Below are 13,307 nucleotides of genomic sequence, written 5' to 3'. Positions count from 1 at the left end.
TCCCCAAGTTCACCTCCTTGACCGAATCCAAACTTCACAGAACAAATCCCTTTATTCTGTACAATTTCGATTCAATCAAAAGGCTGCACTCACAGATCCAGAAGGCCACATATGGCCCGAAGACTGTAGATTCCCCACCCCTGGTAGGTGTGTAGTAGGCTAAACTATCTGGGTTTATCTATGGATACTCTATCATGTTCACACTATGAAATCTCCTAATGGCACATTTCTCAGAATGTATTCCTGTCATTAAGTGATGCATGACAGTATATATATTTGTGTGTGTGTGTGGTGTATGTGTGTATGTGTGGGGAGAGAGAGAGAGATTGATTTAAGAATCAGATTAAGGGACTGTGGAGGCTAAGTGAGTCCAAAATCTGACAGGGTAGGCTGACAGGTGAGAGACTTAGGGAAGAGTTGCAGTTCAACTCCAAAGATCGTCTGCTGGCGGAATTCCTTCTCACTCAGGAGAGTTCAGTCTTTGTACCATTAACCTTTAATTGATTGGATGAGGCCTACCCAGATGATGGAGGGTAAACTGCTTTATTCAAAGTCCACCCATCCATTTAAATGTTGATCTCATCCAAAAAAACACCTTCACAAGTAACACCCAGATCAAATATCTGGTCACCATGGCCCAGCCAAGTTGGCACGTAAAATTAACCATCATGGAGGATAATTCAATTTCTTCAGTGCTATACTCAGTTAGAGTACCCTTCACTGGGTTCCCCAGATCACAGCTCGCATTGCCTGGTCTTTCAAATCTACCTTTCTCTCTCTCTTCCTCCCCACCCCCCCTTTCCTTTTCTCTTACAAACACACATACACCCCACATAGCCATTTTTCTCTAAGATCTCACTGCCCCAGAGTACTTGTGCTGAGGTAGAGTTGTCTACTGCAGACCAATTCTTGTTAACCTTTTTTTATAATCCTAGGAAATTCAGAATGTAACTTAAAGGCCTATTAGGCCCAGATTTTGAAAATGCAAAAAGGCCCATGTATCATCTCTGAGTAAAGAAAAACCAGACTTCTGAAATAGGAAAGCCTGCTCACCGTTGGGAATAGAGCTAGTGAGGAGAAAATGCCTTTCATTCTTCCTTGAAGAGTAAATATCTTCACTTCAAGACAAAAACAGAGACCTCTTGGTATCTTCTTTAAAAAGTAGCAAACAATAAAATAAATCTTTGGTAGGTCCTGTGCATCTGTATGCAACTATAGCGATATAGAGTAGTACTTTCTCATGTAAAAAGGAAGCTATTGACATACAGGTAGCTGACCATACATCTTGATTTGCCTGGGACGGACTCAGTTTGGCATGGTGACTCCTTTTTTTAAATTCCCTGACTATGCCTCAACATAAAGATGATTCCTTTGAGGTCTTCTAATACAATAATGTTGGGTGGGAAGGCAGCAACCTTAATCTGATCTTTGACAGCTGGGCTGGTTTTATTGTGTGAGAAAGATAAATTGACACAGCCATTGGCTTAATAAAAAGGATTTTATTTAGCTCTCAAAAAAAAAAAAGAATTCTTAGAGGAAAGTACTTAAAAAAAGCTTAGAGTCACAGTCTTTTCTTCTATAGCTACTACTTTAGTGTGCTTCTTTTTTTTAATTTCAGCTTATTATGGGGGTACAAAAGTTCAGGTTATATATATTGCCCATGCCCCCCCATCCCCCTGAGTCTGAGCTTCAAGCGTGTCCATTCCCCAGATAGTGCACATCGCACTCATCATGTAGGTATACACCCATCCCCTCCCCCCACCCCCCTCCTCTGTCCGATACCCAATTGGTGTTATTCCTAAATGTGCATTTAGGTGATGATCAGGGAAACCAATTTGCTGGTGAGTACATGTGGTGCTTATTTTTCCATTCTTGGGATACTTCACTTAATAGAATGGGTTCCAACTCTCTCCAAGAGAACAAAAGAGATGCCATGTCACCGTTATTTCTTATAGCTGAGTAATACTCCATGGTATACGGTTTTAGTTTGGGATACAGAAATAGTTGAAATTTTCAACCCTGAAAGGCCCAAAGCCCCAAACTACTGGACTCTGAGTTAAATTTAGATTCCAAGCCATCCTAGTGTTCTCCCCTTATCCCTACTCTAAGTCAATACCACATATTTTAGGTTCATGAAAGCAACTTAGTTCAAGAGAGTGTCAGGTGTTTCAGGACTAGTTTTAACTACATATAACAAGGACCCAAATTAATACTGTTTTGAACAAGCTAAAAGTTTATTTCTCATGTGAAAGTCTATAGAAGCAAGTAGTCCAGGGTTGGTATGATACTCCATGTCAGAAATTCAAACTCCTATCCTCCCTGGGTCCTGGCTTTCTTCCTCAGCATCATATCAAAGTTAAAGATGACCAATCCAGAGCTAGCCATTTTCTTCATTCTAGGTAGCAGAAAGAAGGAAAAAGAAGGGCAGACTCACTTTTATGGATCATTTCCACTAATATGCCATTGGCCAGGACATGTTCATGTGGTCCTACTCAACTACAAGAAATACTAGGAAATGTAGTCTTTATTTTTGGCAGCCATATGCCTCAGTTAAAAATCAAGGATTCTAGTCTTGTAGAAGAAGGAAGGAATATATATTGGCAGACAGTTGGCAGTCTCTGCTACAATTTATGCAAGTATTAGAAAATAATACATGGACAAATCAGAACATTGCATTGCAGGCATTTGATGCATTCTTAAGAAAGTAGCCAAAATTATCTTTTAAAAAAATCATATTGCTTCTTTCTCCAAACATTCCAAGGGCTTTCTATGTCTTTCAAAGCCTAACAGTGTCCCACAGAGCCCTGTGTTTTCTTCATCTCCTCCATTGCCTTTCTAACCTCATCCCAACTACATTCCCCCTTGATAATCAATTCATTTCCTTTTGCTCTTCTTCACACTTGCCAGATACATTCCATCTTAGGGTCTTCCGGATATCTGCCTCCCTGGATATCTACATGGCTAACTCCCTTTCCTTTTCCAAGTCTTTGCCCAGTTGCTACAACCTCAATGAGGTCTATGTTGAGAACCCTACTTAAAGTTGTAATTCCCTCCACCTTGACACTCCCAATCTACCTTTCCCTCATCATTTTTTCCCCATAGCATTTATCACCTTTTAACATCTATACAATTTACTTGTTTATTGTTTATTATCTGTTCCCTCTAAAATTTAAGTTGCACAGGGCACAATCTTTTTCTTCTTTGTTCACTGAAGCATTCTAAGTGCCTAAAACAGTGCTAGATACAATTGTAGGTAATCAATAAGTAATTTGTGAATAAATGAATGCTTTTATTTCAGAACAACAGAAAAAAGGTAAAAGTAATATTTTTATTACTTTAAAAGTAGTGTCTTGTCCTTAGTCCTGGTATGTCATCTTATCTTGGGATTCCTCCTTGTTGTTTTAGTGGGTTACATCAATGATGAGACCTTGTAGCTATTTTAGCATGTGAGTGCATGATTACACCCTGGAAAGGGTCCTATTGACAACATGCTTTGACATTATTTCTTATGGGCATATTGGTTTGGTCTTTAGAAATTTTAGGTTGTCTGTATGTATTATTCAAGATTTCTATGTTGCAAATAAGAGAATCTTAGTTCAAAGTGTAGCTTAAGCAAAAAAAAGGGAACTGTTGGTTGGATCGTATACCTAGGAAACTCGAGAGATGTGGTTGTTTTTAATAGTTGGTTTCAGGGATTGAAATGTCATCATCAAGAATCTTATTTTCTGTGTCTTGTGTCTGCTTTCATCTCTTTTGGCCTCATTCTTAATGATGGAGGTTTATAGTCTTCTTCAAGCTAGCCATGCCAGAAAATAGAGCACTACTTTCTCTTCTTCATCAGAACTCCGATTTACCAGTCTTTGTGTCTGGGAATAGGGCACTTTGATTGACATGCCTTGGGGACACTCATTTCCCTGTCTGGAAGTCAAGGCTACATAATTGACAGTCCCATCAGAATCTGGAGGAAGGTAAGTTCCAAAAGAGAAGGGATGACAAACGACAGACCAAAAAAAAAAGAAGTGTTGTGCTTTTTCAGTAACATATTTCCCATGTAAATTTGCTTATATAAGTGGTGTTGTAGCAAACAGCAAAAATTAAAATATTTTGTAACAAATTAGCATTTCTTCTTTCTTAAACAGGATGATACCAATTATAGACTTAGATTCATATTTTTTCTTCCTTTAGGTTCTCATCTCTGTTAATTTCTAATGGAATTTCACATTTAGTAATTGCTGTGTGGTCTAGAACATGATGACAAGTAAATCATGATTAATGTCCTACCTCCATTTGTAACCCACTAGGATTTTACATTTTAAATTAAATAACATTCTTTATCATTCATAGATGAAAATGGCAAAAATAGAAGCAGAAGATCACAGAGAAGCACTGTCTCAGTCTTCTTTATCCCCCTTGACGAAAGTAATGGAGGTATCACAGCAAAGCAACCCTGAAGGTACCTTGGATGGGAATACTGTGGACCCAATTTACAATTATGTTTTGAATGATTTACCAAGGTAAGAATCTTATTTCAGCAGCTTAAACTGAATTCTGAAGGGGGAAAACATGCTTATAGAAAGTTGTCTATGTAAAAGTTCATTCAGTATTTTGTGGTGATGATGTAAATAATAACTTGGAGATGTTATGAGCTACAAAGATTGTTGCCTGGAGTAGAGCCCTTCAATTTTTCCTACTTTATGGGAAGAAAAAAAGATGGTGCAATAAACATAAATTATCCCTTGGGTCTGACTTGAACAGGTAGGATAATAATAATAATAGCAGGTAATATTTACTATGTGCCAGTCACCATGCTTAGTACTTAACGTGCATCATATTAATTTTGTTCTCAAAACAACCCTGGGAGGAATATGAAGCAGATGGTCTTCTAAACATCTCCATTTTACCTATGATGGAACAAAGACCTAGAGATGATTATTAACTTGACTAAACTCACACAGCTAATATGTAGAGAAGGTGGAGTTTGAACCCAAATGGATCCAACTCCACAGCCCTTTATCAGAAGTATAAAGCAGAGGGCACAAGGGTATTTTTCCTGTGTTTTTTCTATGGTAGAAAGTGAAAGAACTAAAAGGTGTATGTCAGATGTTGATAAACTCTTGGCTGGCTAAATGTGATGCCATAGTCTTTATGTTAGCGAGAAAACTGAGACTATAAGAGCACCACAGAAATTATTCATAAATTAGAGGTTATGTTAATCTCCTTATGGAAGTGCTAGGTCATACTTATTTCCTAGAACAGTTTGAGTGTTAGCTTTTTTTGAGTGTATGTGTGTTAAGATGAAAGTGAACTTAAACTTTCAGCTAATCTTTTTTTTGCCTTATTCTTCCCAGTTATATGTATATATTAGCAGTGTATGAGATCCTTTACACAGTGTACTAACTACATGGCTAGATAATTTTTTTTAAATGAGTACTCTGCATGTTATATTGTAGGGACATAATTTACTCATATTAGTGTTCTTCCTAATAAGATAATGAAAATGTTTCTAAATAGGATTTTAAGGTATTCCCTTATATAAGTGCCAATTCTAATATAGTATGTATTTGCACATACTTTTACTGCCTTTGGAATTTATTTTTTTTTAATTTCCTACTTCAAAATGGTATTCCATTTACTTTTTATTATAACTTTTTCATGTGTATTTTTAGCTATTTTTTTCTGGTAGAGCTAAATGTACTTTCATTTGTTCAGTTTCTGCTTTTCTCTTTTTTTGTTCTTTGATTCTGAGTCTCTTTAACTCTGGCTTTATTTGTCTTTTTTATTATATGTCAGTCTTTCTTCTCATGTGACACTTTCCTACAGCCTGTTTTTTTATAGTTTTTGTTTCAGTGTGCTGCTTCTGTTTCTTTGTTTGAATCCTAACTTCTTTTCTGTCACTACTGCCTGTTACCATCAGCTTTGATTATGATGTACCTAGAAAATGAAGTAATCCTTTTCTTGGCAATTGAATGGAAATTTGTAGACAATGCCCAAAGGTCTTTTACCTTCATGAAAAAGAAAATGATGAGTTTCAACCTGAAAGGGGTCAAGTTCATAAAGGCTAGTGTTAATCTAAGATTCATTGGTATTAATATGATTATCAGAGAGAGGCAATTTTCTCTATGAGTAAAGACATTTTTCCCCCTGATTGAGGTTAAAACTTCTCTTGTTTCATTCTTGTTTTCCTTGCCACCTTTCTTTTACCATCTTTGTGGTCTTTTTGTGAGAAATAATTGTTAAAATATAGTCAATTTGTTTTTCCTTTACTTATATCACAGAGATGGTGCTTTTCTTCACTAATTAACACATTAAACTTTTTACAAAATATGCCCACATATATAAAGTACACTCAAAATAGCCATACAATTACCAGTCACTTTATTTTCACATTATTACCTGATGCTATTTGTTTAACTTTTGTTATATTTATATTATTTGTACTGCTTTTCTCTCTTTCTTATGTTCTTTCCATGTGTTTCCCCTGTTGTCACTTCATGCTACATTTGCTTGTAACAGAGTGAAAACTACTGTACCAGGATGCCACTCCCACAAGAAAACTAACACCAATATTGTAAATGTATTCATCATATTGTGCCACTTGCGGGTGTGGGAACCTGCGTCCTTAAGGTGAAATGTGGCCTTCTCGGTCCTTAATTGCAGCCTTTTGACTGAATCTAAATTTTGCAGAACAAATCCTTTTATTAAAAGGGGTGCAGCAGAGAAAGATGAAGCTTTTCTTGCCTCCTTTGGTGCTTAAAAAGAAGAATCTTGAAATCAGAAGTCCACAGGTTCCCCACCCCTCTAACCTCATTCATTCCTGTGGCTACTTCCAGGAAAGCAACACAGCAGGAAACCTTTCATACCCAGCTGTATTCTGATATATTCCCAGGTGACCCAGAACAGGGCATCGGCCTTTGAGCCACGGATAGCACAACCAATTATTTACTAGTAACAGATATCCAGGGGCGTTTTCACCATGTCCATAGAAGGTACCTCCAAATACTGAAGTGGAAAATTCCAAATTATCATTGCATTTCAAAATAATGTAAACAATTAATATCTCTTTCTATCCCACATATAAAATATTTTTTTAGTGACAATGATCATCTAAGGAATATAATTTCATGATTTTTATAATGGAAAGTTAACAGTATTTTTTATCCTGCTGGCAGCTCAGGGTATCACCAACTCTTACAGTTCCCTGAGGAGGCAAATTACTTTTAGTACATTAAATGAAGACAAATCCGTTTTTAAAAAGTGAATGCCAGCAGTTTTTTGTTGTAGATTATCTACGCAGTTTTTTTCACAGGCAAATCTTGCTTTCAAGAATACTAACAGCACCTACTCTATTCAGTCACTTTTTTATGTCAAAACTTATCTCGGATATTTTTACTTGCAAAGAGTTTTAGATCCTTTTTGAAATATAAACATTTGGATATATTGCCTTTTCTAGGGACATTTTAAGTCTAGTAACTTCATCATTCCAAAGATGAGCTTTGATTCTTACCATGGAATGAGTGGCAGAAGGGAGTTAGAGGGAGGCAGCAATAGTGAATGAAGGAAAGCAACACTTTACTGTTTTAGACCTTGTTGCACAACAGATTTCACTTTCTCCAATTCATAATTTTTTTCCAGACTTTTTTCTTCAAGTCTTTAAAAAATATCTCCACAGACCTAAACATTATTATATTATTTCCTTTAAAAAAAAGTTAAGACTAAATCATTATTTCTTTCTGAAAATTTAAATTCCTCCTGGAAAAGTTGTATATAATATTTATAACCACCCCCAATTTTAGATTGAAGATGTGCCTTATTTTTATTCTCTTGTAGTTTTACACAAGCAAAATTATTTTTCCCCATTTCAGTGGAATGATTTATGCCCCTGATCCTATACTCAAATGGGTACTTATGAATCTTAGAAATTATTCTTCTTGTTTAGAATTTCCTTCTTTTACAAGTAAAAGTAAGAAGTAAACACATTTTATATAATAGACACTTATTGAATATCTTCTATGTGGCATATATGTAGTTTGAACATAATATTAATACATTGGTTATTATTCAGTCATTGAGTTGCAAGTAAATATTTGATGTGTCACAAAATAACCTGGCATTGTTCTGCAATTGGAAAACCATTACCAACATTTTTAGGCCAAACTCAAACAGTGTTATTAGTCACTTTTTATGATGTTTAAATTACATTTTATTAGAGAATCTAGCAATTGTAGAAAGTTATTTGTATTTTGGAAGTTATTTGTTTAAGCAAGTTGAGGAAAGGGCAGGATGAAGTTTAATGAAATCTTTGCACTTTTTGTACTCCAGAGATTTTACAAAAGTTAACACTCACCAAACATAGTTGGTTGCTTTTATTGGTTGCTTTCTAGTATTTTAAACTGGTGAATTATTATTAAACATACTTATGGTTATCTTCCTTTATGTTTATATTTTATTTGTATATATTCAAATTAGAGAGCTTAATTACCATTAAAATAGTAATATGATAAAGATAAGTTGTACAAATAATATTTTTAAAAACCATAACTTTTCAGGAAGGCTTAAATGCCATAAGAATATAAAGCAAGAAATACGTGCTTGTCAAATATACAGTATAAATAAATAATTTAGATGAAAATGGTTGACTACATTTAACAAAGAGACTACCAAATAATGAAGGGCTAAAGAGTGGTTGTTAGATTTGATGTACTTCATTTTATATTGTAAGTAATTGCTATCCATAAAAATTCTATGGTTTCTGTATAAGAAAAAGAGACATTTTGACAGGCAACACTAGTATGAAGCGACAGCAAGTACAAGTCCTTGGCGACTGTCATTATCCTGCTGTTGAATTCACATCCAAACTGTGTGATAACTTAGACCTATGTGTTTGTTATTGAGCCGTGGTCTGTCAAAGTAGCCACACTTCCTACTTATGAATAGAATTATTAGCCACATGCAGATTTGTGCCATAGAAATCTTACCAAGGATGCTTTGTGTTTCAAAAAGAGGGAAAATAAAAACTCTGTTATTTTATGCTTCTGCTGAAATTTCTAGTGAAACATTCCTGATTAAGTAAAAGCAGAATTTTTAGAAAATACCAGATAGTTTATATTTTAACCCATCATGAAATTGATTCAATATTCATACGGGTTTTTAATAAAGCTAAAAATAAAACAAAGGTAATTCAGATTATTAATCACTTTACATTAAGTGTCCATTGCAATTAATGCAGTTTTCTCTATGAAGGTAGTAGAAGGCTTATTGTATAAGTTGGGCCAATATAAGTGGAAAGTAACAGAAAATTTAACTGAAAGTGACTTGAAAAATGAGGAATATTTATTATGTCACATAAGAAGAACTTCAGAGATACAGTAATTCTAGGGTTAAATTCAGTGGTTCAACAGTGTTATCAAAGAGTCTGGCTCATAGTGTCTTTCTGTCTTCCATCCTCAAAATACTGGCTAGATCCTTTGACTTGGCCCCCCTCGCTTGCAAGCTGGCTGGCTCATCACATGTTCACTCAGCAATGTCCGACTAAAGATGGATGTTTAATCAGTTATATCTCTTTTTTATTAGGGTAAAAAAACCTTTTCCCGGAAGACTTCTTATATCTCATTTGCCAAAATTGTATCACTTAACCTGTCAGGGGCAAAGGAAATGGCTTTAGACCATTAAGGATGTGCCCACTGGAGCTGATCAGAGGATACTTTCCATGGCCAGATTAAAGAGGATGAATTCTCAAAAGTAACTGAGGCTTTTTATTTAAGGAAAAATAGGGGGATGACTATTAAATAATCAACATTGCCTGACATAATTCTTGGCTTCTGCTTTATTATATTTTATTTCTTAAATTGTATTTGTTTCTTGTCAATGACATTTTTTGACACATTTTTGTACAATGTCATAATTATCAAAAAATAATTCCTACGTATCAATCACTGTTTGAGTTCCTGTGGAAATGAAAAAGATATAAAATTAGAATCTTACTCTTACAGAATGGGACATGAAATCATCTGAAATCACATAAACAACAAAGCAAACATAGCAATATGCAAAAAAGTACATCAATTTATTTACAGGACCTGGGGGAATGATTTGGAATAAGGAATGACTAGGATCTGGTGGGGTTAATTCCTCTCATGTGTCTTATCAGCTTGAACAGCTTTGATGAGGCTTTCTCTATGACCCTAACTCCTGAATTTCTCCCTATAGTAACCAGGATTTTTCCTTCACAGTTAATCATAATCAGTAATTGTAGATTTATATGTGTAACTATTTGCTTAACATTTTTCTCTTAATGATATCTGACAATGTTATTATGGAAAGGGTTCTAGAAAATCTAATTTTTGAATTCAGGTTGACATTATTAAACACTTTTTTTTTTTTTTGAGACAAGAGTCTCTGTTGCCCAGGCTAGAGTGCCATAGCATCAACCTCGCTCACAGCAACCTCAAACTCCTGAGCTCAAGTGATCCTACTGTCTTAGCCTCCCAAGTAGCTGGGACTATAGACATGCACCACCATGCCCTGCTAACTTTATATGTATATGTATTTTTAGTTGTCCATATAATTTCTTTCTATTTTTTTAGTAGAGACGGGGTCTCACTCTTGCTCAGGCTGGTCTCGAACTCCTGAGCTCAAACGATCCGCCCGCCTTGGCCTCCCAGAGTGCTAGGATTACAGGCGTGAGCCACTGTGCCCGGCCTTATTAAACACTTCTTGAAAGAAGTAAAGTAATGGGTAGAGATTAGCTGAGTGAACACCTTTGGTTAGAAGGCATACAGATAAGAACTGTGGGAGGCAATGTGGTGCAGTTATAGCTGAGGAATATTACAGGGGGACAATGAGTACCACCACTGGGTAGAAATCCTTGAGATGAGACCAAGAATTATGACTTTATTAGGAGTTTTCCTCAAATTGCTATAAAAAGCTACTAAGGTTCACTAATGCCATTTCAATAGAGGAAATGGAAAGAAAAATTGCTGTGTCAAAACTAGAGTCATCGCCTTAATTCTTATCATGATCTATTTATCTGTTTTTTCTGTACTCCTTCCTAAGCATATATTCTCATATTTTTAGACCTCACATCTTTACTTATTTGTTGCTTTGTGAAGTAAAAATTGTAAATTAGATTTAGTGACAATCTCAGAGTAAGTGTAATTAAATACTATACTGAAATATCAAGGGAGTTATAATTCCACAATGTATAAGATCTATCCCAGATAATGTTTTTGAATATAATAAAAGTCAAATGTAGATGAGATATAGTACTATTTACGAAAAGTAAGAAAGCTTAGTTAAACTCTTCACGTTTTTCAGCTTTGTAATTCTATAATTTATCATGTCTACTGTATTCTATGTAGAAATTGTTTAAAAGATTAATTTACCTAAATTTTTATACTTTTAAATTAAATGAGTTTTTATCAATGCTGTTTTAAGGTTAAATTTTGACATGTTTTATTTCATCTTCTTCTAAGCACATATAAATTCCTTAAATATTTATGTATTTTATATACATAGAGACATATGTGACCATATTTGTTCTTTTAAGACCTAATTCCTAAAGAATGCTTCATATTGCTAAAAGAGGTAATATTTTTCTGATAACTGACCACAAACTGTAATTCAGAAATAATGTAGCTGACATTTTTGAAAATATATAGAAAATTTACATCCAAGTTAATGCCTCTTCCCCTTAAAATATCCAATTCAAGGAGTAATTTATTCTAATAATATTGCCACTTCTCAAAGCATTTTTTCAAGTTTCTCTTTGAATTTGGCATCAGAACCTGGGCACACTCTTTTTAATATTCTCGGAATTGAATAATGATAAAATTTAATCTTAAGTAATTGCATTTGCATTTTCTAGAAAACAAAATATCTGAATCTAAATTTGGTATAAATATGGATATTTAAAACTGGATTATTTTATAGGTAGTGTGGAAGGCAGAATTTTAATATAGCTTCCAAGATCCTCATCACCTGGTATACATGCCCTGTATAATTCCCTATTCTGTAGTGTGGGCAAGACCTGTGAATATAATGGGCTATCCTCCCCATGTTTAGACTGTATTATGTGGCAAAGGAGAAGAGATTTTTACAGATGTAGTTAACTCATGTAATCAATTATCTTTAAGCTAATCAAAAGAGAGATTATTCTTTTTGATAGAGCCGTTCGATTTTTTCTTACTGATTTTCCTGAGTTCTAAATAGATTCTTGTTATCAGTCCTTTATCTGATGTGTAGTATGCAAAAATTTTTTCCCATTCTGTAGGTTGTCTGTTTACTCTCGTGACTGTTTCTTTGGCTGTGCAGAAGCTTTTTAATTTAATCAGGTCCCATTTATTTATTTTTGTTGTTGCTGTGATTGTCTTAGGGGACTTCTTCATAAATTCTTTGCCTAGACCAATGTCTGTAAGAGTCTTTCCTACATTTTCTTCTAGAATTCTAATAGTTTCACACCTAAGGTTTAAGTCTGTTATCCACCGTGATTTGATTTTTATTTAGTCTTGTACATGTGGCTATCCAGTTTTCCCAGCACCATTTATTGAGTAAGGAATCTTTTCCCCAGAGTATGTTTTTGTCTGCTTTGTCGAAGATTAGATGGCTATATGAGGATGGTTTTATATTTGGATTTTCTGCTCTGTTCCACTGGTCTGTGTCCCTGCACTTGTGCCAATACCAAGCAGTTTTAATAATCATAGCCTTGTAGTATAGTTTGAAGTCTGGCAAATTAATACCTCCCATTTTGTTTTTGTTGCTTAAAATTGCTTTTGTTAAATGGGGTCTTCTCTGGTTCCATACAAAGTGTAAAATTATTTTTTCTATATCTGTGAAAAATGATGTTGGTAATTTAATAGGGATTGCATTGAATCTGTAGATCACTTTGGGCAGTATAGATATTTTAACAACCCTATCAAAAAGTGGGCAAAGGACATGAATAGAAATTTTTCAAAAGAAGATATAAGAATGGCTAACAAACATATGAAAAAATGTTCAACATCTCTAATCATCAGGGAAATGCGAATCAAAACCACAATGAGATATCACTTAACTCCAGTGAGAATGGCCTTTATCAAAAAGTCCCAAAACAACACATGTTGGCATGGATGCAGAGAGACAGGAACACTCATACACTGCTGGTGGGACTGTAAATTAATACAGCCCCTGTGGAAAGCAATATGGAGATACTTTAAACAGATTCAAGTAGACCTACCATTCGATCCAGCAATCCCATTATTGGGCATCTACCCAAAAGAACAAAAGTCATTCTATAAAAAAGACACCTGCGCCCGAATGTTTATAGCAGCACA

General features: G+C 34.9%; 1 protein-coding gene across 1 annotated transcript in view; it reads left to right on the top strand.

Annotated features, from left to right (window-relative positions):
- The window catches only part of LOC123642089 (doublecortin domain-containing protein 1-like), a 262,128-nt gene that overhangs the window by 23,825 nt on the left and 224,996 nt on the right, over positions 1–13,307 (top strand). The window contains exon 3 of the mRNA XM_045557008.1: positions 4,345–4,514. Coding sequence (XP_045412964.1) covers positions 4,345–4,514 — 170 coding nt within the window. The remainder of the gene's footprint in view (positions 1–4,344; positions 4,515–13,307) is intronic.

This window comes from Lemur catta, chromosome 7, assembly GCF_020740605.2.
Source record: "Lemur catta isolate mLemCat1 chromosome 7, mLemCat1.pri, whole genome shotgun sequence".
Lineage (NCBI taxonomy): Eukaryota > Metazoa > Chordata > Mammalia > Primates > Lemuridae > Lemur > Lemur catta.
Note: the sequence above shows the minus strand (reverse complement) of the source record. Positions and strands in the feature narration are given on the sequence as shown.